Source organism: Manis javanica, chromosome 15 (assembly GCF_040802235.1).
Source record: "Manis javanica isolate MJ-LG chromosome 15, MJ_LKY, whole genome shotgun sequence".
Taxonomy (NCBI): Eukaryota; Metazoa; Chordata; class Mammalia; order Pholidota; family Manidae; genus Manis; species Manis javanica.
In genome coordinates this window covers 18264507-18291403 of record NC_133170.1, presented here as the reverse complement: position 1 = coordinate 18291403, position 26897 = coordinate 18264507, and the positions used below count along the sequence as shown (strand labels likewise).

The following is a 26897-nucleotide window of genomic DNA, read 5'->3' as shown; positions in this document are numbered from 1 at the left end:
TTGCACATATTTACACAAGGATGTCTTGATCTGAAACATGTCTCTGTCTTTTGCAACAGGAGCAGTACATCTTCATCCATCAGTGTGTGCAACTGATGTGGGTGAAGAAGAAGCAGCGGCTGTGCATCAGTGATGTCATCTATGAGAATGTCAGCAAGTCCTAGCGTAGAGCTCAGAGCAGTAAGTAGAGAAGAGCCCATTGTGCGCATTCTGCCTTAGAATAATGGAAGGGGCGTGATGACATACAACAAAAGGTGGCAGCAGCCGCTAGTACCCACTCTGACCCCATGGAGATGGTCACTGGGAGGTGGTCATGGGGAAGGACAAACACCACAGCAGATCTCAGAGCTTCAGTGCATCTTGGTTGGTGGGTGTGACATACAGAAGCTTCAGTAACTCGTGATGGTTTGAAATCCTTTCCCTCCACCCCTGAACCTTAAGGTACTCCGAGGTTGGATCTGCACCTGTAATAGCAGCATAGTACCATCCAGCAATATTTATCTAGATATTTTGTGCCAATATTTTGTTGATTACAAGGGTTGCCCAAGGGGTTACATGAGCTGGAGTGGACATCCCAGAGAAGTAAAGCAATACTGACAAGAGTCTCATGGTAGCAGAGTTTAGAGATACCTTGATCTCATCCATCTGTGAGCACTGACTTGAGAACTTCATGAAAACATTAGTAACATATTCAATGCCTTGTGCTCATATTTTGACTAGGAGATCAGATTTTGGAGGTACGAGTAATCTTAGCTAAAATAACAAATAATGTTCCAATTCAACTCAGTAAACTGAGGAATGGGATAAGGGGCATGGACAGGATGCGGAGGGGACAGAGGTGCATTGTGGGAGGAGTGTGGAAGGATAGATAGCACATGGACCAATGGGTAGGTGGGACAGGATTAACCTTCTGCCTTCACATCCATCACGAGACACAAAGCACCAGGAGGCAGGAAGGATAAAGGATAAGGAAAGACAGACATATGTGCAGAGAGAAGGAAAGACATTTATAAGGACTCAACAGAGAAATATGCACAATATACCCATGTCCATATGGGCTGTGGGGTTGAGTGTAATGAATCTAGGGTTAGAGTCAGGAGGACATGGCTGCGCAGCCAGCCACAGTGCTGTGGACTTTACCCTTCCAGGCTGCTACTCACTCTCTCTCTCCCATTCACAGGACAGGACCACGATGCACATCCATCCTCACTTGCTTCCGAGTTTTTTAGGGGCTCTGGCAGCTGTTTCGCTTAAAAGAGCCCCTGTTTTGTAGTATGTGGCCAAGGAGATCATTTCTCACATAGAAGCAGCGGGAAGACTTAGCCTTAAAGAACCTGCAGTGTCTTTGGACTCTTTCACTTCTGGACTTTTAATAAAGGACCAAATTCAACTGAACACCACAAAGGTCCAGACGCTCTATGAAGGGCAGGAAGCACAGCACTTCCGAAGAGTTTCCTTCACCCTTTGCTGGCTGGGCTGAATTTTTTGTTGTCGTTGTTGTTTAAGTGCAATAATTTTTGTATATGTGTGATTTTATCATAAAACTGAGTTGTGTTCTGCCCACACCATCGATCAAGCCCTAGCCCAGGAAGGAACAGACATTATCAGAATCGAATCATACCTCACTGTTAACAAGAGGCACGGCCACACATGAGGAAAGCGTCATCCTGCTTCAAGGAATCGGACCAGTGGTATCTGTCTCCGCCATTAAGCTACAGGATCAGGAGTGGGGAGGGTGGATGGGGGAGAAAAGTGGGTCCTACCCACAATTCAACTGCCTATTTTTCCCAAATATGAACAGCTGTACATCAGCTTCCAAGTAGAGTAGAAAAAAATATTTAAGTCTTAATTGTTCTAGGTCTTGATGGCTTTCGTCTCTATTAAGGGTTAAGTGTTTCTTTCCGGGCCTTCTTGGACTAATGTCGCTACCCAGGTTCTTTTTCAACACACCAGATCTGGTTCAGGAGAGTTTGAAGTCTGACTCTTCAGACTCCATTGCTGTCTGAGCAATCTTGGTGCCTATGCATTCCTTTTTCTGTTAACCTGCATACAGGTGAAAGCTGTTTCTTGGAGAGCTATTTGCTGTGAAAATACACCTCCTTCCCCTCAAAGATCTGGAAATTTCTGAAGTTATGGTGATGAACTGAAGCTACTTTTTGGGGTAATATCATCAGCTGTCTCTATGGTTCCAATGGAGATTTCTTTCTTTTTTCTTTCTAGTTGTCAGTTTCATTTTAACCAGTGTAACTAGTAACAGGCTATTCTTTGGATTTTGTATACTTACAGTACATGACTGTGTGTTGTGACATGAATGCGGTCAAAATGGACACCGAAGGCATCATGCAGCCTGTCTCTTAGTGTCACTTCCTGAGAAATAAGATGTGATGGAATGGATATACAAAGGAAAAATTGGGGGTTGAAAGTAAACCCAAGCTGGCTGCTTCACTGTGGCAATGTGTCCTGAGCCCTCTTTGTGCATCTGATCGTTGCCCCTCGCCCTGGCATCCCTCTGATCCCGATCATCTTCACAAAGCCACGTAAATAAGATCAGCTTAATATTTTATCAGGGACCCAAGTGATAGGGAATGATGCCAGGTGAACAGCTCTGCACCCTGCTGTCTTCTGTCACTGAGAAGGCCTGGCCACAGCAGACCTTGGCATGGTTCTTGGCAAGACCTGGCCAGTGAGGCTCAGGTTCACCTTGCGGGGGGACAGCAGAGGACGTCCATGCCCACCAGGTTAACAGCCTGGGCTCCGAAGGGAATGTCCGTTCTACTCACCTCCCCTCCTCCCCTTCTCACCTCCCTGCTGCCACCTCCTTCTCTTCTCACCCCCACCCTTATTTGTCCTGTAAGACATGCTAATAGTGTATCACCCATTCTCAGGAACACACATGGCCAAAGGAAGGTGGCAAATGTGTGACATCCTTAGATCTTCACACACAGACAGGTCCGGAGTGAAGTGTGCAACCACAGACGAGCTGATGAGGTGCGTGGGGAAGCTGGAGTCCACTTACAGGTTTTGTACACTTCCCCTGAAACTTAAAGCACTTCATCAATATTTCACATTTTCCTGAGCACCCCTTCCAGGTAAGGATCAAATAGTACCAGACTAATTTTCCCCAAAGAGAAGATGAGGCATCCCGAGTTTAGACTGAAGATTCAGTCGAGACTACAGAGCAGTCACCGTAAAGCGCTCCAACAGGGCACTGCAGCAGGGCCCCCCGGCCACCCCCCTGTTCTCTGACATGCTGCTCCTGCTTTCCGGTAGGAAAGCATCGGAAAACATAGGTTTTAATTCCAACAGATGGCTTTGGGGTTTCTCTCTCCCAGTTTCAGCTAATAAACTGTAGAATGGCCCATAGAGTGCCCCGTATTTTGCAGGTATAAAGAGTATCAGATGTGGCAATTCACCCATAGCTGTTCTGAATCTCATTCTTTCATGTACCCTAAGGCCACTCTAACCAGCTGAATTGCCACCCCAGCACACCAAGCACCCAGAGGGGAGGCTGCCAACACCTCTGCATTATTAACTAGGGTTAAAAAAAATCATTTGAATATTGCTTCCTTGCACTGAACATGGAGACATTAGCACGCGCAATTCACAATGGCCTACGGGACACACAGAGCAGAAGACTTTAGAATCACAAAATATTTAACTTTGAGTCCTATTGAGATCAAATTCCTTGGCTGCAAAAGTCACTTTCTGAAATTGAGAAACAACCGTTAGGGTCTTATGTATAAATTTAGTATTTAACACCATTATATCCATCACTCTGCATGCTATGATTTTATTTAACTTGGAAAGGAAACAGAGTGATAGATAACATCTTTTCTGGACAGCCTTCTAATTTAGAGTTTACTGTTTTCCACCACAAAGTCAGTGTTGCCACCCCCTAATTTAAAATTGGTAGTAAGATTTTTTAACCACTTATAAAATCTATTTAATCTCCTATAAAATATTTAGTCAGATTTTATAATGTCCCTTCTTTTCTGAAAGCTGTCCCTGCCCCCAAAACACGATCCATCTCTCAGAGAAGCTGCGGTGTCAGCGGGTAGCAGGAGCTGAAGGGTTGGATCTCAGTCTTTTGCAGGCCATATGATAGCTGCTTCCTGGAGAGTTGGCCCTTAGCCAAGGAGTTAAAATTACTGAATCCAATCTCTAAGAGCCAAAATCCTCCCTGCTTTCTAGCAAGGAGGCTTTCCTTTCCACCAGGAAACGTCCGATGTAATGTGCTTCAGATTAGCTGGCTGGTTTCCCAACTCCCGGATCTCTGGCCAGATCCTTGGCATAAGGTTGGAGCCCAGAGGCCATGCCCAGGACTAAATATAATGCGCACGTTGGTTAAAGGGTTATAAAGCAACAAAAACATAACACCTGCAAACTCCTCCCCCTGGTTTTAAACAGCCCCATTTGGATGCCCTGAAAGGACTCCTGAGCTGGACGCCTGGCCTTCCAGAAAAGCAGGATTTGTGTTTCCCATTTCAGTCGATGCTTCTCACCAAGTCTGATCTGGGTGGGTTACTCGATTAAAGATGCAGCCCAATGCTCAGCTCTGGGAACTTTATTAATATGAAGGACATGAACGAACTGAAGGTTGTCCAGGGCAGGGTCCCCAGAGGTGTTAGCGATGTGGAAAACAAATTACAGTTACAAGACCTGGGACAAGTGGGGCTGTGAAGCCTGGAGAAAAGGAAGAGGCATTCATTCATTCAGTCATTCATTCAACAAATGTCTGTTTACCTAATCATGTTGAAAGAATGAATGAATTAACCAATGGAAGATTCCTCCACTGCTTGCGATATGCTAGGCACTGTGTGGGCATGAATTGTGCCACACGCTGACTTTTAAAAATACGTTTTGGAATCAGAGTTGCATTGTTGGAAGGACCAAGAACAGTCTGCCTACCTCCCGTTGAACAGAACCAACTGTAAGTAGCTGGAAATGTAGCCCCAATTGCTCTATGAGGTCTGCAGCAAACACTAGTCAATGTTTGAGCATTTTTCACTTCTTTATCCCAGAACATTGTCAATGCATCTTCCACAATTCCTAGCAGTCAAGGTAATGGTGTCACGCTTTTTATCCGATGACTTAGAGAATAGGAACACCAGGTACTCATCATTTTTGTTACTCATCGGTCATCACAGATCCTGACGTGGTCCCTCTTCCTTGATGAGAATCACCAAGCTGTCCCACTCTCCTGTCAGAACAGGATCCCCCTCGGCCACGTGCCTGACAGCCAGTTCTTTTCTGTGGGACACTTTCAGTGTGCAGAATCACCACCTCCCAAGACAGCTCAGGCCCCTTCTTTCTCAGCAAGTATGTCCTTCTTTTGTTTACACATCTAAGGGCCTTACTAACATTAAGAATGCATGAGTCTATGCCTCTCATGATTCTAGGAGGGAAGCCCACATCTGCTTTCCCATCTTGGTAAAGGGCAGGTGCCGTGTGCCTCCCACTGCCCAGGGCTACTTTGAACAGAGACCTGGTTTCAAAGCTTTCAGTTTGAGAAATAGTACATTTCTAACCCTGTAAGAAAATCATTTATCTGCTCAACATCCCATACCAGGCACCATGGAAGGGGCTGGGGCCATGAGGATGGATGAGACAAGGCTTTTGCTTAAAGGAGTTTACATTCTGGTAGGGCAAGTCAGAAGTGAAACCAAGGGCAGCAGAGTGTCACAGATGCTATGATAGAAATACACAGCACACCCAGTGTGGGCCCAAGAGGACAGGTGGTTTTTTCTGGAAGGGTCAAGGACTCCACTGCCACATGAAGAATATGAGTGCGGAACGCTCATTCTGGCCCTGAGCAAGCATTCATCACACACCCAGTGCCGCAGTCACCACAGACTGGGTGGGGAGAACCTCCAACCTTGCCTTCTGAAGCCTTTTTTCCTGGCTGACTCCCAAGTGACCGTTTCTTTCCAGGCCTTCTCAGACAGCTTCAGCTCAAGTGTTATTCAGCAGAATGCAATGGATTTACTGTTGCTGCAGACATCATAGAGCAATCGGGGCTACCTTTCCAGCCATGTACAGTTGGTTCTGTCCAATGGGAGGTAGGCAGATGTGGTAGACTCCAATCTCTGGCCCCTGGCCCATGAAAATCTCCCAGGAGCGACCTTCCATCTGCCTCGTTCTCTCTCTGCCCATCAGTCTACCTCCCTACCTATCTTCTATTATATCTATATATCTATTTACCTGTCTATATCTATCTATTGATTGATCATCTCCAGATGCCGAAAAGGTAGGAGGCTGGGTCCCTGAATCACCACCTGGAGGAGGAATACCTGCCTGCATTGGCCCAGGATGTGATCAAGTAACACATTTCTACTGTGTTGCCCCTGCAAGTCTGGCATTGTTAGCTGTGGAGGTCAGCTTGCCTTGACTAATACGGCAGCAGGACAGCCTTTACAATGTTGTGCGGTCACAGCTGTAGTGGGAGTTTTCAGGGCTATGGTATGTGATGACCCAACAGAATTCCCAGAAGATGGGCTAAAGATGAAACAGAGCACAGCAAGGTTAACCAATGCAAACACAGGCTCAGGAAAAGGTCACAAGAGCAATGGTGGTTCTTTTAATAAACAAACTTTTTTTTTTGCAGAAATACATGCACTTTTCTCCTGAAGTGGTTTTCCTCCAAGTGAGTTCCCTCCTTTTCTTTTTTTGTTGTCCCTTTCTGTACCCTATAAAAGATCATTGCTTAGCTTTTTTATTAGCTTTAAAAAAATTTTTTTAAGCTTTAAATGAGCTATTAGTGACTCAGAACACAGCCCTGGGTTCCTATGAACAACAGACCTCACAGTGGTTTCATATCAGTAAAAATCTGAAGTCACAGGAGGCCATGGGGCTTGGCATATGGGGCGATGCCGAGTGAGCCAGGCCTTTGCCTTGTGTGTGTCATGGTGAGTTCCAGCAAGTTCAAAGGCAGCTGACCCAAATACTTTTGTTCAGTTCTAAGAACACCCAAAGTGTAAAGGGCTGTTTCAACTCAGAATAGTTAACTGCAATCACTGTTACCTTTACAAATACAGAACAGAATGGTCTCAGAGGGGTTCCTTCATGTCCCAAACCAAACTAGATCACACCCTCCCTTCACCAGCACAGGGCCCAGCAGGGCAGCGAGGGGTTTAGAACAAGGGACTGTGCAGGGAGAGAGACAACCTGAGACCATGTGCCTGATGTGACTCAACCGTCTCATCTGTGACTGGACAGTGATGGGAGCTTTGTCTCGGGGCTTCAAGAAGACAAAAAAGATAACATGCATAAGGGGCTGAAAATAATACCTGGAAAAACTTAGTATACGGCAGGCTCCCCAGGACAAGGAATCCTCCTGAAGTCTCACATCTTGGAATTCTTGGGTAGAGAATAGAGGCTCAACGTGAGCAGGTGCCACTTGTGAACCCCACTCGATCCCTCTGGGAACCGTTTCTTTGTTCATAAACAGGAGTAAGAAGAGCTTCCTCCACGGGTTGCATTAAGGGTTAAAGCTAAAGCCCTTGGCGAGGTGCCTGGTGGTTTGTGGATATACAGTGACATAACTGACAAAGTACAGACTTTTGAGTCCCAACAGCCAGTGCTCTGACAGCAGTGTACCCCTGAGGAGACACCTAGTATCTCTGAGCCTGAATGTCCCCACAAAATGCGAAGTAACATCTACCTGTGGAGTTGTGGTAAAACTCAGGCGTGGGAGGTAAAGCACTAGCCAGGGGCCCGGCGGGGTCAGCATGGAATACATGCGCTGTGAGCCTCCGAATCTCTCTCTCAGCACGTTCAGACTAGCAAACCAAACCCTCCCACTCATTCCTGCACCAAGACATCTCCAGAGGCAGCATGCCCAAGTGCCCCCGTGAGCCCCTGCAGGCACAATGACGACGAGCCTGCCATCCACGAGGCCTGCTCCCCTGAGCAGCTGTAACACCCTCCATTGCAGGTGCTGCTCCGTGAGAGGCCTCATCTGCACACACGTGTCTGATGGGATGGGAAGCTCAGTTTGACAAATGCTAAAAGAAATGAGAAGCAACTGGGCAACTCCGGATTTGCCAGATTTTCATTTTCATTTTGTAAATCCATTGCTGTCACCAAGGCATTAACTAACAACAGCCATTTCTTTTTTTTTCTCCTCCTATTGCTGCAAGACAACTGAATTACCTAAATGTCTCAGTTCTGCCCTGTAACAAGATTGGTTGCAGAGAGGAGGCAATAAACTAAGTTCTTGGTGCTGTTTTCCTGATGTAAAGCGTGTCATCAACTGACTGGCTCGCAAGACGCTGGGTTGCCTTAAGTTGTTAATACTCTAGACCTTCTCACATCACAAAGGGCTGTATTTTGTTTGCGAGACAACAGATCCTGACAATTGTTTTAGCCTGTGGCTCGGTAGCTCTGCCCCTTTCATTCATTCATTAGTACAAATCAAACTGGTCCTTTGACCACATGCCTCCAAGGAGTTACGACTGCTGGACGAACCACACCACAGATTAATGTGAAGAAAACGTGTATCTATTCCTGGTTCTGGCCTGCCTATCACAGGGCAGACTGGGCCCAGGATCAGTTAACTTTCGTCCTTATATTGGCATCTTATGTAATTTCTACTCCAGAGCATAAATGGGCAACTATGAGAGGATGTCCGAAGGCAAGCTTCTTATCGAACCTAAGTGGTGCTTTGAAAGGGGTGGGCAGCCATCTGAAATTTCCCAAAGACATGACAGTCGAGACCAAGGACTGAATTTCATGGTTGAATTGTCACCTTGCAGGGATCAGCTCCCAGTCTTTCACATTCTCCTGCAAAGGTCTGTTTGGAGGAGGGAATCTGTTTGGCCTAGAGCAGGGATTTCCAAATAAGGCTCCAACCCCTTTCTGTGCTGCTTCAAGAGAGACTCTGATTTCACCTGTGTTTATGCAGTGTACTATATACATTTCATGTTTTTTAAAAAATGCTTTTTCTGCTTAAAATTATTTTATACACTGACCTATGCAATCTAACAGAAAAGATGATTTTCAGGATACATGGAAGTCCAAGAGTTGGGTCCAAATTCAATAGTTCCACTTACTGTGTGACTGTACCAGCCGCTTAACTTGTATCTGATTTCCAACGTCCTCATCTGCAAAGCGGGGACGTGTATGATGTTCTCAGCACCCGAGCTCAGTCCTTGTTTTCTTTTCCTTTAAGATGGGATGGGAGGGCAAAAGGCTGTAGCATATGATGCCAGCTCAGAGCAAGAAACTTTGAAACAGGATAAGCTGTGGGAGACCTAGAGATATTATCTGAAAGACACTGTGTGCTCATCTTGGGTGATGACAGGAATGATTGAAGTTGGAGAAATTATGTTCCACCCACAACCTGGCTTGAGAGACAAGACTGACTGCTCTAGGACTGCCCCAGGCAGCCCAGAAAAGCAGCAGGAATGGGCCAGGTACCTGAGACCACAGGAAGGAAGGAAAGAGCCCATGGGACCAGCCTGGACCACGACCGTCTGGGTCTGGCAGGAGCCCTGGGTCACTGCCCACCTCTTTCCAGCATCAAACTGAAGGAAATGCACCTGAGGCTCATCAGAAAGAGTCATGCTGTCATAGTATCCCAACTGATTCAGAATTTCAGATTCAAGACCTCAGTTTAGTGAGGTCCCCACACAACCCCAACGTAGCCTCTGTAAATTTAATTTTCGAAAACAAGTGAATCTCAAATTTTCCTATAAGTTTTCTTAAAGAAAAGTATGGAAGGACGAGTTTTAAGTGACTAGATTTTCTCTCACACTAGCTTCCCATGACTCAGTGCCTCTTAAGGGCAGAGGGAAAGCAATACCTCTTATAAGCAATACAAGAAAAATCCTTGGGATAGGGAGACTCCCCAGCTCTTTGCTTGGGGACAAATCGCCATTTGCAGGGCAGGAAGCTAGGACATGAGGAAAGCATTTGAGTCCTGCAGAAATGAGGAGGCAAAGACCAGAGTTTAGGGGACTGGATGTGCGTGGAATTTCTAAAGAGGACACCAGAGTGGAGGCGTTTATGCAGAGAACGGTCACAGAAATGTGTAACTAAATCCACCCAGTTCACATGGGGCAACATCTTCCAGTGCTTACGAAGACTGGCCACTACACGGTTCAGAACAGAACAGTTACCAGAGGTAGCTGTGTGGGTGACCCTAGAGACCCAGCCCAGAAAAAGCAAAGAGACCTGGGCAACATTGTTTAGCACCCTGGCCATCCAACTAAGATACAAAAACTGCTCTTGAGAGGTACAGACAGTGCCAAAATCAAACCTACTAAGAAGAGAAAGTTAGCAGATACAGTTGCGTCGTGAGGAGACCTCATAAAACACATTGAGTTTGCCATGATCAAAGTGATCAGCCAATATAGAATTGCTCGCTAGAACAAGAATAAACATTCTTCAGAGGAAGACACCATATATTCTAGAATATCTGTAACATATCTGCAATGCCAAGTATATAATTAAAAAATTACCACCCATGCAAAGGAAGAAGAAACTCGGGTCCCAAAAAAACAATCAACAGAAGCTGAGCTTGAGATGGCCCAGATGTCACTTATCAAATAGATGATAAAGTGACCTTTATGTGTTACAGAGATAAAAGTTGTTCGAAGAAGTAAGGAGAATATTATTTTAATGAGTGAACAAAGTCTCGGTAGAGAAATGGAAGTTTAATAAAAGGATGAAATGTAGACCCTTAAGCTGATCAAGGGCAATCATTGAAAAGAAAAAACCCTCTTTTCAAATCTACATCTTTATTTTTCTTTGTGGTCTGGGGCTTTGCCAGGCGTGTGCACAAGAGATTCTGCCCAAAGAGTGTGCTGCAGAGATAGGAAGCTGAGGGGGCACGAGGGGCCTGCCGCCTCCTGTTTACCTCTCGCTCCTCCCCACAGCAGCCTGATCCTGCTTCCTCCCTCTCCGAGCAGTGATTCCCAGTAGGTTGCAGTTATGTTTGCTTGTGTTTCCCCAGTCCCAGAAGCAGACTCATTGTGCCCTCTCAAATGCCAGTACCAGCTGGCTGGCATGCTCTCCTCCCAGGTCCAGGTCCCAGCCCCACGGATTTGCTGAGCTGTTTTCTCAGCTGGATTTTTTTTCTGAAGTCCTGGGGCAACTGTTCTACCTTCTCAAAGGTTGATTTGCCAGCTCTGAGGTCTTTCCTCCAAACTTCTCAGACACCAAACTCCTCAGGTGTCTGGACCTAAACTCTGTAGTGTCACCCCCTCAAGATTCTAAGTTCCGGGGGTCCAAGCTCTCCTCTTTGTTCCCACAGCCCTGAGGGGGGGAACTGCTTCCAGTAATTACTGTCTCTGTGGCATTTTCCTTTGGAATTTTATAGCATAAAGACATAAACTAGACCAATTCTTTTAATATTAGATATGCTACATCATGCTCAGGTTATTTTAATTCTTCCATCTTGTTTTCTTTTGTCTTATTTCTACATTTTCAGAAGTTTTCGAAAAGGGCTGTTATAAATGTGTGTGTGTGCTTACAGAATGGAAAAGATCTCCAAGAATTCTTTATCATTCTCAGGTTTGCTTAATTTTGTCTAAGGGGCAATTTATGGAGAGACTGAGAAATAGGGCTGAGAGGCTCCCACATCCCTCATGATTCTGGGATCATCAGACGCTAAGAAGTTGTTTCCACACCTATAAAATACAGCTCACAGATGTTACCGTAGGTATTTAAGAAAGCATTTCTGGGGAGTAACCACAAGTGCTATATAAATTTATTTTTACTACTGGGACCAACTGTGACTACCTGGTAGAAGGGAAAGATGATGAAATATGAGAGGTGAAAAGAGGAACAGCTGAAGAAAGTGCTCTAGATGCTTTCTACCAGCTCTGAAATATATTGGAAATCAGTTTTAAAAAAAAAAGAGTGGGCCTCTGTTTTTCTCATTCTCAACTCTGATCCCCAGTCTACATACCAAAGAGCCCTTTTGCAAATGAGACAGAAGCCATTTATTAACATACAGCAAATACTGTTTATTGCAGACTTTCCAGCTGACTCGTGTGAAAAAGGCACTATGAAAGTTAATGAATCTAGATAATCTCTAAATGGATTTATGTTAAAATATACAACATTCTTACATAACATCTGTTTTATATATGTGAAATAACATAACATTTAATGACAAAAATCGTGTTTCCAAAAATAACATTTGTTGAAGGTTAAGTATCTTTCTTTTCTCTATCTAGAATCTTTCACAGGATTAAAATATGTGTAGGTTACATGTTTATTACCAGAAAAACTTGACATAGATAAACACATAAAATGGCCCCAATTTCCTTTTAATTACTTATATCAATATTCAGAACTGAGGCTTCATTAAGCAAAATACTGTAATGCACATCAATGCAGGCTACTTCCTGTGACAGATTTTCAATGCATATGACCTTTTTTCCACTTGTGCTTTCTCCTCTAGAAGAACACGGTATAGCTACTAAGCAGAATATAAACAAAATCAGAATACAAGCTATACAAGGAACTGTGGCCGACAGAGCCATGATAGACGAAGGAATGTCTCGGGAATGCCCCATAGGTTTGTATTTGCATGTCCAAGGCCTTGCTGTATTTACATTTTATTAAATGTTTTGATTTTTTTTAAACTGTTGGCATTAAGAACTTGAAATAAATCTAAATATGCTGTCACTGAGTATGTCCAAGGAGAGATCTACATAAACAGAGTCCAGCCTAAAGCAAGCTGCACCCTGAAGGCCAGATACCATAGTCACAGGCAAAATCGGAATAGTTTAGATTTTGAACCATGGGCTATATCTTCGTTTTGTTGCCATAAATAAATTCACTGCTTGTCAAAAACAAAAAAAAGAAAAACGCCTGATGAGAAGTACATTGGGATGGGGGTGAAATAATTAATCCAATAAAGGATAACTCACCTTGGTAAAGTAGGCAAAGTTATTTCCCAGGGTCAAAACATTCTTTAAAAATTGTTTTCAGTTTTATTAAAAATAATGGGCCCAGAAGCAAGTCCTGTGCTTATTTCTGTCTTCATTGTTTCTTTACGGCCATAAATTAAGTGTACCGAGAAATAAGACATTCCTTTCATGGCTTCTTACAACAAAGTTGGAATAATGCCAAAAATTTCAATGGAGTTTAAAAACAAACACATTAGTGACTGCTTCCCTCATCAAAAGATTCCACTCCTGAATCACTAGCAGCAGCACTGATTTTTTCCTGTCGTCTTCGCATGATTTCTTGCAGCTCAGAGCTGCCACTGTTATCCTGAAAAATGAACAGGGTTCAGATGAGACGGTTACTGGTTTGCACAGGCTACCGGCCAGGAGACGAAATGGCTTAGGGTAAAAGATCTTTGTGGTTTTTTCTTAATATCACAGAAGTGATGCATCTGGACTCCCTAATGGATCACATTAATAAGTTTTTTATTTGTTAACTGTCTTAGGCAATTCATTCACCATGCCTTTCACTTGAACACGATCAAGATAAATCAGTACTGCATGGGGAATGCTCTGGATTCCCTGGGAGAAAGCACGTATGTGTGCAATAAGAATAGTAAGATAGTAAATTATTAAATTTAGGTATTTAGGTCAAGTAAGATACTCATCTGCCTTTAGGGGATTCTAATCAGGCCCAAAGACTGGGTTCAGAACACACCCAGTTCCCTCCACGGTCTGGCTCTCTGACAGCATGTCAGCTGTTCCTCCCAAGCCCTCGCTACAGTCCCTGGGCAGCCTCCTTATTCTGCTCTCCTCAGTCCAAGTCTCCAGTAACACAGGCAGGAATCAGGAAGAAGAACTAGATGCAAAAGAAGGGGTGGGGGCAGAGGGCTGCGGAAGAGGAAGAACCCCAGGTTGTCAGTCTCTGCCTCAAGTCCCTTCCAGGGGAACAGGAGCAAGGACAGGAGGAAGTGGGAGGTGTGAGCAAACGACAATGATGGGCAGTCTGCTTTCAGAAATTTTAGGCATATGGAACTTTCTATCATACCCTTAAGATGTAATTTATATACTCTGAATAAAATTAGAATGTATGATGGTAAAAAACTGCTTCAAAAATATATAACCCTTATTCAACATACAGGAAGCCTCATATAGAGCCCCCAAGATCAACCTAATACAGGAAAAATTTCCAAGGAGATCAAATTTCTCCTAGACCTAGTTACAGCGTTGTATGCATGAAGCTATTTTACTCTCACTTATATAACTGTTGAATTTAGATAATATACCTGTTAGAGATAATTATGTATGAATTTCATGCCAAAGCCTATATCCTTTCATTTGACTCCAAGTATAATTTCATGAAAGCTATTAAGAGCTGCGAGATGTAATGGCTAGAAACTATTACCCTTACACAGCCCATTTTAAGTAGAGCAGGGTATTGGAGGTTTAAATATATCCAATCTGGAGAATTTATTCTCCTCTTTTCATGCAGACAACTATGACTAAATAGTTACTCTTCAGGGCTCCCAATTTTCAATGACCCCCACCTAATATTTTCCCTCTGATTATTCAGGTGTATAACCAGGCCTACGACACAGAGCCAGGGTTTTAAGACCTGATAATCTGTAACCTACTAGAATCTCCAAGCTAAATAGTTAAGGACCGCAAGAGTTCTGGCCTCTATTTGCTCACTTAAGGGCAAACCGACCGTTACTGTCTCAAAACTAAAATTCTATCATATAAAAACTAAATAAAAAATTTATATGTACTAAAGCAGTTAATGCACTTAAAGTAAGAACATCAGGCTTTTCACGGATGTCCAAAAGCATATGCTCAAACTTCATGTTACATGAGCATTTACAATATATTAATCTCCCTGCAAATGGTCACTGATGGTCAACAGTGACCAACTACCAAAGTGGAGTCAAATTTAACAATTTCTCTTTTGTTCTATAATATGAAAGAGAAACTGACCAATACGGACATCACAGTTGGTTTAGAGCTTTCAGTCTGCCTTCCACACTCTTGACTAATGCAGGAAAACACCCCCTTCGATCACCAAGTCATACCTCCAATGCAGTTTTCTGAACAGTGATTTGGTTAAAGACTCTGGCCCCTTCAGGGCAGACTGTCCTCAGTTCATCTTTATTGAGAGAGAAAAGCTGGGCACCATTTAATACTCCAAGACTATTGACAGTCCTGAAAAAAAGAACAAACGAAGGAAAAAGAAATAGAGCATTAAAAATATTGTCTGGGGAAAAAAAACAAAAGAGAAACTTCTCTTTTGTAAGTGTTCCACACCCTGGAACTCTTACAAAATGGCTCTACACTGCTTCCTCAGGGTCATGACGAGGGACTTTCATGACGACCGCTCAGCTATATAAGATAATTGATTATGAAGAAGCAAAAGGAGCCAACTGGTTTGAGCATCGTTATTGTTTAGTGCCAAGTCCTTGAAATTTGGGGGTTCATAGGAGGAGCAGACAAATTTCAAGGAACCAGGCAATTGGCTAACCAGTGTATCTCATTTTTCACTCACGTCAGGTAAGTGAATTTATAATATTCGAGTTCTCTTGAATATGTACTATTTAAACAGTTCATTGTCTCAAATACAGATAAATGTTTACACATTCTCAGATTAGAGATGAACAGAATCTTTACGTGAACTTACTAAGGGCCAAGCTCCACTAGAATGTGATGATCTACGGTAGTGTTAGCTCTTTTTTATTTGCCTGACAGTCTGTATCCTGCAGCAGAAGGAAAGTGTCTGTTCCATGTCCTTTAGGGTCCGAGGAGTCTAGCTCAGCACTGTCTCACTGAGGGAGAAAGAAAGCTACCGGCCTCAGAGCTGCTGATGGTCCACTTAATGGACCAATGATGAAATGCCACTACCATCCAGGAAATGGGGTGCCATCAAATGAGAGTCATTTCTGCTTCCCATTGCTTTTTAGCTATGAATAGCTACAGTCATTTCCTCAGCACGGAACAAGTTTGGGCTTTCCCGTTTGTTAAGAGTCATCTGTGACATCGTGGGGACCAAACCGAAAATAGTGCGTGTTTCACGCTCACAGCTGTAATGTACCCCAGAGACTTACACAGGGCTGAACCCCTTTGACTGCAACCACGTCTTCACATCCTCCGGTGTGGAGTCATAAGTGATATTGACAACTGGCACGCTCTGCCGCGGCACGTGGAACTTCTTCTGGGCCGCACTGCGCCCAATGGTCAGTCTGTGAATGAGCTCATCCTGCACCTCCTCCATCTGGGATTTCCTTCCTGGGCACCAACATGGAATAGGTTATTTTGGAAAACCCCCAACGTCACTCTCCAGAACCCCAATGCCATTCATCCTTGAAGCCCAATAGGATTTATATCAAGGGTTCTGGCCATCTTTCCTCACTTTCACCCTCATCCAGAATAAATTCCATGATCTAGCATTAAACTCACTCTCCGGCTCTTCTCCTCTCTCTTCATTGTATTCATCTGACAAAACTCCAACTCCTGTTAAAGCAAACATTCTGCTTATCCTGTGCCTGCACCTGCCCACTGAGTATAACACAACGATGCTGAGGAGCTCATGTTCGGTTCATGAATAGAAACCTCACCTGGGCTGTTAATGCTCCCTGACAATCACACATTTCCTTAGGCCAGGGCTCAGACTGGGGGAAATTCTGACCCCAGGCGACAGCTGGCAATGGCTGGAGATACTTTTACATGTCACAATGAGCGGGAAGGTGGGGAAAGGATGCTATGGTTGGTAGAGCCTGGGATGCATACAACACTCAACAGTGCACACGTCTGTCTTCTGCAAAAGAGGATTATCTGCCCCAAATGTCAACAGGGCTCATGCTGAGAAGTCCTGCCCTAGACCATGAAGTGTCCACTGTTAGACAAGTATGTAATACCCTCTTTCTCTGCAAACCTCCAACTCTCATTTCCCAATCCTCACCCTGAGCTGATTATCTCACCCATTTCAGAAGAGCACCTCCCTAAGTTCCCCTAGCAGTTCTCCTCACCCACCTGTCCCCTATGCTCCACTGGCCTTCCTGTCACATTAGAGGTGAATGGTTCCTACGGCCAACCTCTGCATGTGTTCAGTGTGTTCACTAGACTCCATGCCCTCTGCCCATGAACACCCTTTAACAGTCATTTCTCCACTACTTACCCTGTTGCCAATTTTCCTCTTTTACTTAATCATTTAATTAGTGTGCAAACATGCTACTCTTCTATTATTTCTCTCACCTTTAAACAAGTCCTTGCTTGGCCCCGTATCTCCTTCCAGCTATTGCCTACTTCTCTGCTCCCATTTTAGCAAAACTCCATGAAAAAAAAAATCCAATTTTCTCTTAAATTCATTGCAATTAGGCTTTTGGCCCCATCATTCCATTTTGCTAAACTCTTACAGCCAATTCCCAGTCACTGTCTCATTTAACTGATCAGCAATACTTCCTTCTTGTGGCCTCCGGGTCACCACACACACCTGATCTTCCCCCCGTCTCACCGGGCTCTCCTCCTCAGTATCCTTTTCTCAATCTTTTCATCTCCCCAGCTGAGTAACGGAAGAGCGCTCCAGAGCACGACCCCGGGCATTTTCTCTGTTTGCACTCACTCCATCAATGATCTTTGTGCTATTTAAAAGCTGTGGACCACCAAAGTATTTTTCCAGTCTAGACTGTTCTTCAGAACTCCAGACCCATATACACCAAATGTCTACTTGATATATTCATTTGGATGGCTATTAGATATCTCAAGCATATGGGGGCAAATCTGAACTGCTTATCTTCCTCCTAAAGTTTGCTTTTATGTTAGACTTTTTTCAGGTTCCTCTGGCAAAATACCATGGAGCTATGCTTGATTCCCCCTCGTCCTCTACTGCACCCAATCCATCAGCAAATCCCATTAGTCCTACCATCAAAATGTGCCAAAAATCCAACCACTTCAGTCCATGTTTTCTGTCGCCAGGTCGGTCTGAGCCACCAGTTACTCACAGGTGGCCCTGCTTCTACCCTCCGCCACCCCACCCCTTGCTCTTCATTCATTTCTTAATACAATAGCGAAAACGATCCTTTTAAAATACATGTCGATATTGCGACTCTTCTGCTCCAGATCTTCTCATTTGATCCTACTTCTTCCCAGTAAAAGGCCCTAGATGACCCCACTTCTCTGAGGCACCTCTACTGCTCTCCCAGGTCCGTCTACTCTAGCTCACATGGGCTTCCTTAGTGCTCTTCAACTCCAAGAGCCTTAGCCTGGAATGCTTTCCCCCATGTGCACGTGGTTCACCCTTCTCCACCTTGAGACCTCCCCTGGCTGCTTACACCTGTAACCTCCTCCCTGGCAGCACTCCCTACCCGCGCGGCTTTATTAATCTCCGAACCACTTACTGCCTCCTCCTGTGCTCTGGCAACCTCACTGTTTGATTTGCCTGTCTGCTTTCACTAAGATACATGCCTGAAGAGAAGAGGGATTTTTGCCTATCACTTTGGTTCCTTTACCTGGAGCCCCTGGAACAAGGAAGGGATTCGATAAATGCTCAGTGAGTAAATGAATGAATGAGGCGTTCTGTGACCTTTTTCAATAAGACAGAGTTGGAAAAGCATCACGTACAAACCCCTAAAATAACTAGCCAGTAAAATGGAGATCAAAAGAGGAAAAATGACCTGTCACAATCACATCATTAATTAGTTACAACTGGGTTTTCTGACTTTCAGCTTGTGGCTATTTTTTCCCCAAGGCCACTGAAACTACCTTTGATTAACTTACCTGTTATCCCTCTTCCCTACCCATTTAATGCTTATGGAAAAGATGCATATATGAACATATCTTTGTAAGAAAAATGGGGAAGAACTGAACATATGGGAAAGGGCAATAATGTGTGTACTTAAACACACACACACACACACACAGATACATTATTTGTACATCACGTTTAAAGATTAAGTACAAAGAACAGATAATAGTAATCCAGTGAACTAAGTAACTTGGCGAGTGGCAATGACCTGGTCACTAAGGGAGCTTTCTGCAACCATTGTTCTGTGATTTTGTTTTTTCAGGGAGAGTGTTTTAAAAAGTGTTTAGTGCCCCTGGGAAAGAAGTGAAATTTGAAATAATCAGATAGTGTTATTTCAGTCTAATTTTTTTTAGCCTTAAGTATTCAGGACACATTTTGAAGTAGCCAGAAGAAAGAGAAATAGGAGAAAGGAAGTGAGAGAGGGAGGAAAGGAGGTGAGGGAGTGCGGAAATATTATTGACTGTGACATTTAAGTGCTACATGCATTTCACTAGTAAACTCTTCGAACTCAAGTACATCATACTGCCATCCAGAACAGGAGCACATCTCAAAGGAATAAAAAAGAAAAAGTCATCACCACCCTGGTTATTTTCTTATCTTCTGACTTAGCCACGGCACGATCATCTCTAGCCCACAGGGTAATCTTCTTCCAGGGGGGCAGAAACCTCTCTGATGCGCTCCTGGCTTTGGTTTCCATTTGGAATGTTCTTGCACACAATAAAACCAGACTAACTTTACACCTCTTTCCAAAATAACACTTCTGATTACAAAAGATTATATTTTAAAAAAAGGACTAAGATTTCAAAGGAAATGGAGGAAATACAAAATAACCGAAGCATTGGTATCTTCAAAACTGGTAAGAGGAGCATCGTTTTGAACCCTGAGATAAATCAGTTTGAATAGCCTGTGCGACACACGGCTCCGAGCGGCCAGCTTGAACGGGTGGCCGCAGTCACACTTCAGCAAAAGAGGTCTCACGCTGTCCTGCTCTTGCTACTTGTTATGAATTAAAAACAAGCATGTTGACTTCTTTTTTTCCTTGTTCATGACTATCTGTTAACATTTTTTAGGTGAATATTCACTTTCCAGTTCCTTCATTTTATTTTTATCAGAAGTTTAGGCAGTAAGCAGAGAATGCAGGAAGCACGACAGGCACATTTTGAGAGAAATCTAACGAAGTGTAAATTGTACACTTAAATATGTCTATTTGCTTCTAAAAGACTGTTTAGAAGCCCCAGCATTCATTCAGAAAAACTGTTGTCCAAAAAAGTGCTCAAGAAAAAGCTATCCAGAAAATACCTGTTTTATAAAAGAAGTACATTTATTTAATGTAAACTATGCTTTTGAGATCCCTTTAAAAGGAACTTTTATGGTAGATGCACAACTTTATTATTGTGAGGAAAAGAGCATTATGTGTTAATTTGGGGAGAGATGTTTATATTTTATGTACCGATGTCACCCTCTTACTTATGAAAAACAGACTTGAAAATGTTGAGTCACAATTATCAGGGGAGTTCTCTTATCTTTAAAATATTCTAACTATGTCTCTTTCCCATTGAGTTATTCTTAGTGTCTCAGACTAGGACAAAGAACAAATTGTCCCAACCCACAGGCTGTTCCAAATGGGGACTAGATGCCTATGAACTGTGATCTGGGGCCTGGAAAAAGAGTGCCACAGTGTCAAAGATTACTGTGCTGACATATCAAAGGAGAAGAATGATATCAACTTGTGGTAAGAATGAAGAAAGAACAGTCATTCCTAAAAGGAAAAATTTCCTTAGGGAAATCAGTAAAAATATTTATAGAACTTTCTCATCTCAAAACTGTATCCGTAGTGTCTTTGAAAAAATTACAGCATCTTTTTTAAAAAGTACACATTTTTAAGAATTTAGTAGCACATTATATTTATACGCACTTTCACATTCTCTCTCTCACACACACAAACACATATACACACACAGTTGTTTTTGCTGCACAGAAAGAGTTCATTTCATTTTTCCAAAATGTCATTTTTCCATTTAGTTTTTGGTCAGGTCAGGGTATAGATAAGAAGGTGATTTAAATTGGCTATACTTTTGGACAAAAAGTAATACATTAAAGTAGGCTTACACTTATTGCATGTGAACAGAATTACTAGGACAACTAAATAGTAATAGTTTTAGTTCCTTTTAAAATTTTTAAAAACTTGCCAAGAATGACAAGAACTGAATAGATGTTGCTTTGATTTACTGAGATGAGAAAAACATAAGGTGAAATGGTAGTAAGAGTCAATAGTTTGGTTTTGAGCTTGAATCTCGAGCATCCAATACCAGCTATGAAGTCAAGAGTTCAATATATGCATCTGCATGTCAGAGATGAGATCTGATATGAAGACAAATTTGAGAGTCATTTCTTTTCCAACAATATAGATAGTATGAAAGAAATAGAAACAGATTGATGATTGAGAGCAAAAGTATGTTTATATAGAGAAAAGAACCCAGAACTGAGCCCCAGGAGGGACATATTGAGAAAGTGAAAGATATTCTTTATACACACATGTGGGCACACATCCCTCTTCCTCTATCCCCCAACACAGATACCTTTTATACATTTTTATCATAATAAGAAAGTATCTTCCTGGCTCTAGTTTTCTAAGAATTTTTCTATATCAAGTTTATGTAAGGAAAAATAATTTTATAATACTTAAGAAAACATAATTTGAAGATTAAACCATCTCTACACTAGAAAGTAAAACAAAATAACAATTACCTTAGAATTACCTTCAGTTTTCAAATTATCTACACTGCTATTCCCCAGTACCAGCAAAGATAATCCAAAATTGGCAAGAGCATCTTATCTCTTAGTTTATGTAAATCCGTTTTTCACAGAAACCATTCATATGAACAATCAGATGTAAATTTAGGAAGCTATGAAGCTGAAGTCTAAATTGCCTGAAGTCTGAGTTCGGAGGGCAAACCTGAAACTGCTCTTGGCTGGTTGACTTTACTAAGCTAGTGTGATTACACACACACACACACACACACACACACACACACACACACACACACATCTAAGAAGACCAAATATGAGGAAGAGGAAAACTGATGATGACAGTGATGAGGACGGCAGCAGATACTGACTGAATGACTGGCTACTCATAATGTGTCATATACTGGTCAAAATCAATCAGCTTTTCAACCTCAATGCCACTGACATTTTGGGCCAAATAATTCCGTTGCGAGAGGACTGATTTGGTCATTAGAGAATGTTGCTAAACACCCCTACCTTCTGCCTATTACACACCCACAGCATCCACTCAACTATTATTAAAGCATTTCTCCAGACAACACCAAGGGTCCCCAGGGAAAGGGGGTAAAATCATCCATGGCTGAGAACCACTGGTCTAAATGCTTTATATGCATTACCTCATTAAATCCCCACAATTATTCTAGAAGTATTACGGTTTCCCTCCACTTTCAGATAATGAAGTATGGAGAGGATTTTTAAGTTGTTGAAGGTTACCCGGCTGTAAGTGGTACTTCACTATACAACTCAAGTACATCTGGCCCCAGAGTCTGCATTCACCACAATGTACTGGAAATAAGTGTAGAAATTATATCAGAAAGTGGAGAGAACTTGTTTCTCAAAATTATTTGGAGGACAAGAGACTAGGTGAAAATCTTCACAATCTATGAAGTACCATGCCAGTACAAAGGGCTGTTATTTTTACGTAATAATACTTAATACCCACAGAGGCAATAACAAACTATATTACACTCTGAAGCACTTTTAATTCGCAGAAGAAACTGGGTATTTTTGCCTCCGTGGGACACTTACGGTCCACAGGAAGTTGCTTGTATCTCTGGCTGTCGCGCACAATACTGCCACCGCTGTCGCTGGAGCTGCTATTCTGACGGGTTACATTTGCTGGGACCTTTGACACAGGAACAGGCGCAGGAGTAGAAGGTGGAAGGGGGACGGGAATAGGAGCTGGTATTGGAGGAGGAGATGGAGCGGAGGGAGGGTCACCTGCTCTTGGACCATATTCCATCCTTTGTTTCTACAAAAAGACAAATAATTAATTTGAAATTGTAAAATTACAAACCTAGGCTAGTAAAATATTTTATACTTTGACAAGACATTGAGGGTTATTTATTTGTAAACCTATTTGCAAATCCATAACAAACTTATGTGTGTGTGTGTCTGTACACATACATCTCTCCAATCTTATATGGAATAATGATCATTAAAAATCATCTTTAAAGTATTCTACATATTTGTTCAAAAATCAAAATGTAAATTAAGTAGTTGAAAAAAATACACCAATAGGAAATACTAGTATTAATAGCCATAATGAATGTCAAGAAAACTAAATTTGAACTTTGAATCACTCAAGATCAGGGTAAGTCAAAAGATTTCTGACTATTTTGTCATTTCCTAATGGTAACTTCTAATTATACTGGAAGTCTGAATATCAAAAACATAAAACACTACTTACTGTTTAAATGTACACTAGATTCAAAAATGTTTAATTCTGCTGTTAATTTGCTAAGAAGACAGGCAATATTTCAGTGGATAAAGGGACTATGCTTTAAAACAAACAAGTCATTTTAAAATGTTATTTTTGTCAAGTTACAACATTTTCTGCCATCACATTAATGCTAACTTCTTAAAAGTAGAAATTTTTCTTGTTGAAATGGAAATGTTGGGGGGTGAATGGTGGTAAGGTTAACGGTATGGTCTTTAATTAAAATTATGACTGCAACTCAAAAACATATATTAGAAAAAAATCTATGTGGGGATTTTTATTTAAAAAGGTGGATGTGATAAAATACACAGTAACTTTCAGTAATTTAAAAATCCTGATTGTCAGGCCTCTAGAAACTGCATTATGTATATTATTACACTACACACAAAAGTTAAAAGGTTAAACAAGATAATTTTAACTAAGAGATAACTGCACTATCACAAGTACCAAATTCTCAAAAGGCAGTCTTTCTGTGGATTTTCTTTCAGTAGAATCAAAGATACAGAAGAATGACTTAAAAGCTTAGATACTGGCACAATTATTCTAAAATTCAAGATTAGCAGGTAAAATCAAATAGCAGGCCTTTTGGTAATTCAGTCCTTTGATTTCAATAATACTTTTAATTTCTAAATTGGCCCAAATATACGGCAATATTGATTTTTAAAGAGGCCTCCCAATTTCCACAGAGATTAAAATATAAAAACACACGCCACACACATACCACTTTTCAATTAAATCATTACTCAAAACACAAGACACCATCATCATAGGCATCTACACAGCAAACAAGTCACCCCTGCGGAAACCCGGCCTGGGACCCCCCGGATCCTGTCCGGTGCCTTAGAAGCTACCGCTCACCAGCCAGTGGGGGGAGAAGGCAGGAAGGGTGTGCCAGCAGGGATGGAAGTAGAACTGAAAGAAGTGGTGGTAACGCTGCTAGGTACTGAGGGGAGGGAGGAGGGGCACGAGTCGGGGTTAAGATTCCCAGCGATGCCATGGAGTTAGATGGGGCAGAAAGAGACTGCTGCCCCCGCCAGCGTTCAAGGCCTAGAAACATTTCTAATAGATTCAGTAATAGAGTTCATTTGGTATTATTCCCCACAAAACAGTGTTCCTATATTTGGGCCAATAAAATATTTAGAGCAATCGAACTACAGCAAACATCACCAAAACGTAATACTTAGCACACGCCAAAGTCATCTGGGTAATTTATCTGCCACGTTCTCTTGACAAGAATGTACTTTGTACGTAATTTCAGGAAGGAGCAGTGAGACCTCACATTAGGATTTCAAAAGTGTCAGAGTTCAAATGACTGTTTTTAAAGCTTAAATAAACAAAAAATGCTATCAGCTCTGCATTCTGTCATGGAATTCATATTTTCTGCTTTCCTAAAAACAAGAATAGTTAATCTTTTGCTATATGCCAAATACACTGTGGGCTATTGTCACAATCAAGCCTGAAGACAGGCTCACCAAACCTTGGGCCTCGTTCATTCATCTGTCACTGCTAAATAATGCAACGCCATCAGTATGACCTAACATAATAATAGGCTTATAATATATACATTTGGTGAAGGTAAAGAGAAACCACATGCAAATTTTTCATGAATAATGTCACAAGTTTTATTTACTTGCATACTTTCCCCCTTGCTTGATCCTCTCTTCCTGCCTCACGCTTCCAGTCCCTGGAATAAGCAGGGGCAAAAGTGTTTCCTCAAATCGCCACCACCTGTTCTGAAATGGTGACCACGGCAGCTTTTCAGGGGGAACTGATTCCTCATTCTTGGCATGAAGGAAACAGAATCAGTATCAACTCTTGACATCATGCTTCTATGTCCCTCCCTATCTGCTCTTCTCCCTTCTATCTACCCCCCAGTTGCTGCTCTTCCCTTCATTATTTCTGTTCTTGGCTATTTTGGTTGGAGGTAGAGAGCTGATGCCACAATGTACCCATAACTTTTGAAGAGTCTTGGAGAGCAGAATGGCACCCTCAGCTTCCTTCTCCTGAACCAAGGATGCTGAAGCTCCAAATCCAAAAGAGAAATCTTGACCAACTTTTTCCAGTTTGCCCAGGACTTCTCCAGTATTAGCACTGGGAGTCCCACATCCCCACAAACACCGTAGCTGTGAGCAAACTTGAATGACGGGTCACCTGCGTGTGGACCTAATTTTGTACCGTAACTCCCTAACTCTTGCCTGTTACCTCCCATAAATATACAGTTCTATTTAAAGTGAAATCTCTTTGTCTTTTTCTCTTTCTCTGAAAGAATCCAGAATTACTAGACCCCATGGAAAATGATTTTCTTATTGATAATTAAGTCAGAATGAGTCACTTTTCTTTGGCCACTAAAACTGAGTAGAAATTCTCAAGGATTAATGAAAGTTAATGAGAGATAAGCTCCTGATTCATGCAAGATACTGCCTCAGAGGGGAAATTATGCAAGCAAGCCCAGCAAAGTCATTAAAATTGAACTGTTCTTAAAATTTTAACCTGTGTATTTTTCCTCTAAATTTGGTCTCTTTGGAACTCTGTAATGAAAAGTAGGCATAGCTGGGACATTGGAGGGTGTTAAGTCCAGAGACTGAATCCAAAAAATGACATTAAAAAGAAGTGCCATGAGGGAACAAATAGGGGTTACCTCTGACAGCTCCCCAAGTAATTGCTATTAGGAAAATGGAACAAATCACATCAAATGAAAAAATTAACACAGGAGATGGAACTCAAATAGTATAAGTTATTATTCACATCAAATATCGAAACGTGAGTGAATTTAAGTTTTTTACAGTAAAATTACCTGCCCACAAACCAACCAGTGAAGGAGCTTATAAATATGTAATTAATTTCCTTCACTCTTATGTAGCCATGGGATACTAATTATATAGAATCACACTATAGTATAAACACTCTGTAGCATTTCAGTAACTATTTGTGTATTAGAGTACTGTGATTTAAAAATATTAAAGTATAAGTTCATCTTAATCTTATTGGTTATAAAGAATACAATTAAAGTGGATTAAATGTGAGATGAATTCTTTAAAAAAAGCTGCTTTTACAAAAAGACATACATATCATTGCATTTTAGTAAGCTTTAGTTTCAAACTTGTAAGCAGTCTAAATACATACAGAAAATTTTTAAATTCTGCACATGTACATGCTGGCTGGTAATTTTATATATATGTATATATATGGAGGGAGAGGAAAAAGGAGGAAGGGAGAGCATATTATTCAAATTATCATGAGCATGACACGAGAAAATGTCAACACATGAGGCAGAACATGAAGTAATCATCCTTGTCTAAGACCTATGCCTCTAATTAACAGATGAATAGTGTTCTAAAATTAATTTAAAAAACAAATTTTAAAGAACTGGAATGAATGCTGCAATGCATATGAAGGCATTTTTAGTAAAATGATCACTGTCTGCCCAGTAGTATCTCAATGTCTGGATTAAGCTGGGAAACAGAGCATTCATAAGAGGGGGTAGAATTAGTAGTGCTAGTGGTTTATTAGTCACCTGGAGAAAATACTTCCACATTTAGTTTAAGGCTATTTAAATGTGGATATAGAAATAACAGAATTTTATATTTAGACTTGGTTGTGGAGATCATGAAACCTGACCCTTTCCATTTCACAACTGAGAAAACTGGAGCATAGAAAAATAAAATGCTTCCTTTAGGCTTTCTTTAAGGTCACCCAACTG

General features: G+C 41.9%; 2 protein-coding genes and 1 long non-coding RNA gene across 13 annotated transcripts in view; 1 reads left to right on the top strand and 2 right to left on the bottom strand.

Annotated features, from left to right (window-relative positions):
* PTPRO (protein tyrosine phosphatase receptor type O) overlaps window positions 1-2450 on the top strand; it is a 213054-nt gene extending 210604 nt beyond the window's left edge. For all 5 annotated transcript variants that reach the window (XM_073223228.1, XM_073223227.1, XM_073223226.1 and 2 more), the window contains 2 exons: window positions 60-180; window positions 1181-2450. In XM_073223228.1, the coding sequence (XP_073079329.1) occupies window positions 60-164 (105 nt within the window). In that variant the 3' untranslated portion in view covers window positions 165-180; window positions 1181-2450. The remainder of the gene's footprint in view (window positions 1-59; window positions 181-1180) is intronic.
* Window positions 1-10246, bottom strand: part of LOC118973324 (uncharacterized) — a 46175-nt gene extending 35929 nt beyond the window's left edge. The window contains exon 1 of the long non-coding RNA XR_012125709.1: window positions 9051-10246. This is a non-coding gene — a long non-coding RNA (uncharacterized lncRNA). The remainder of the gene's footprint in view (window positions 1-9050) is intronic.
* A 1698-nt stretch (window positions 10247-11944) lies between these two features.
* EPS8 (EGFR pathway substrate 8, signaling adaptor) overlaps window positions 11945-26897 on the bottom strand; it is a 173467-nt gene continuing 158514 nt past the window's right edge. For all 7 annotated transcript variants that reach the window (XM_073223223.1, XM_037023071.2, XM_037023074.2 and 4 more), the window contains 4 exons: window positions 22507-22729; window positions 15995-16175; window positions 14969-15098; window positions 11945-13227 (listed from right to left, as the gene is read on the bottom strand). In XM_073223223.1, coding sequence (XP_073079324.1) covers window positions 13114-13227; window positions 14969-15098; window positions 15995-16175; window positions 22507-22729 — 648 coding nt within the window. In that variant the 3' untranslated portion in view covers window positions 11945-13113. The remainder of the gene's footprint in view (window positions 13228-14968; window positions 15099-15994; window positions 16176-22506; window positions 22730-26897) is intronic.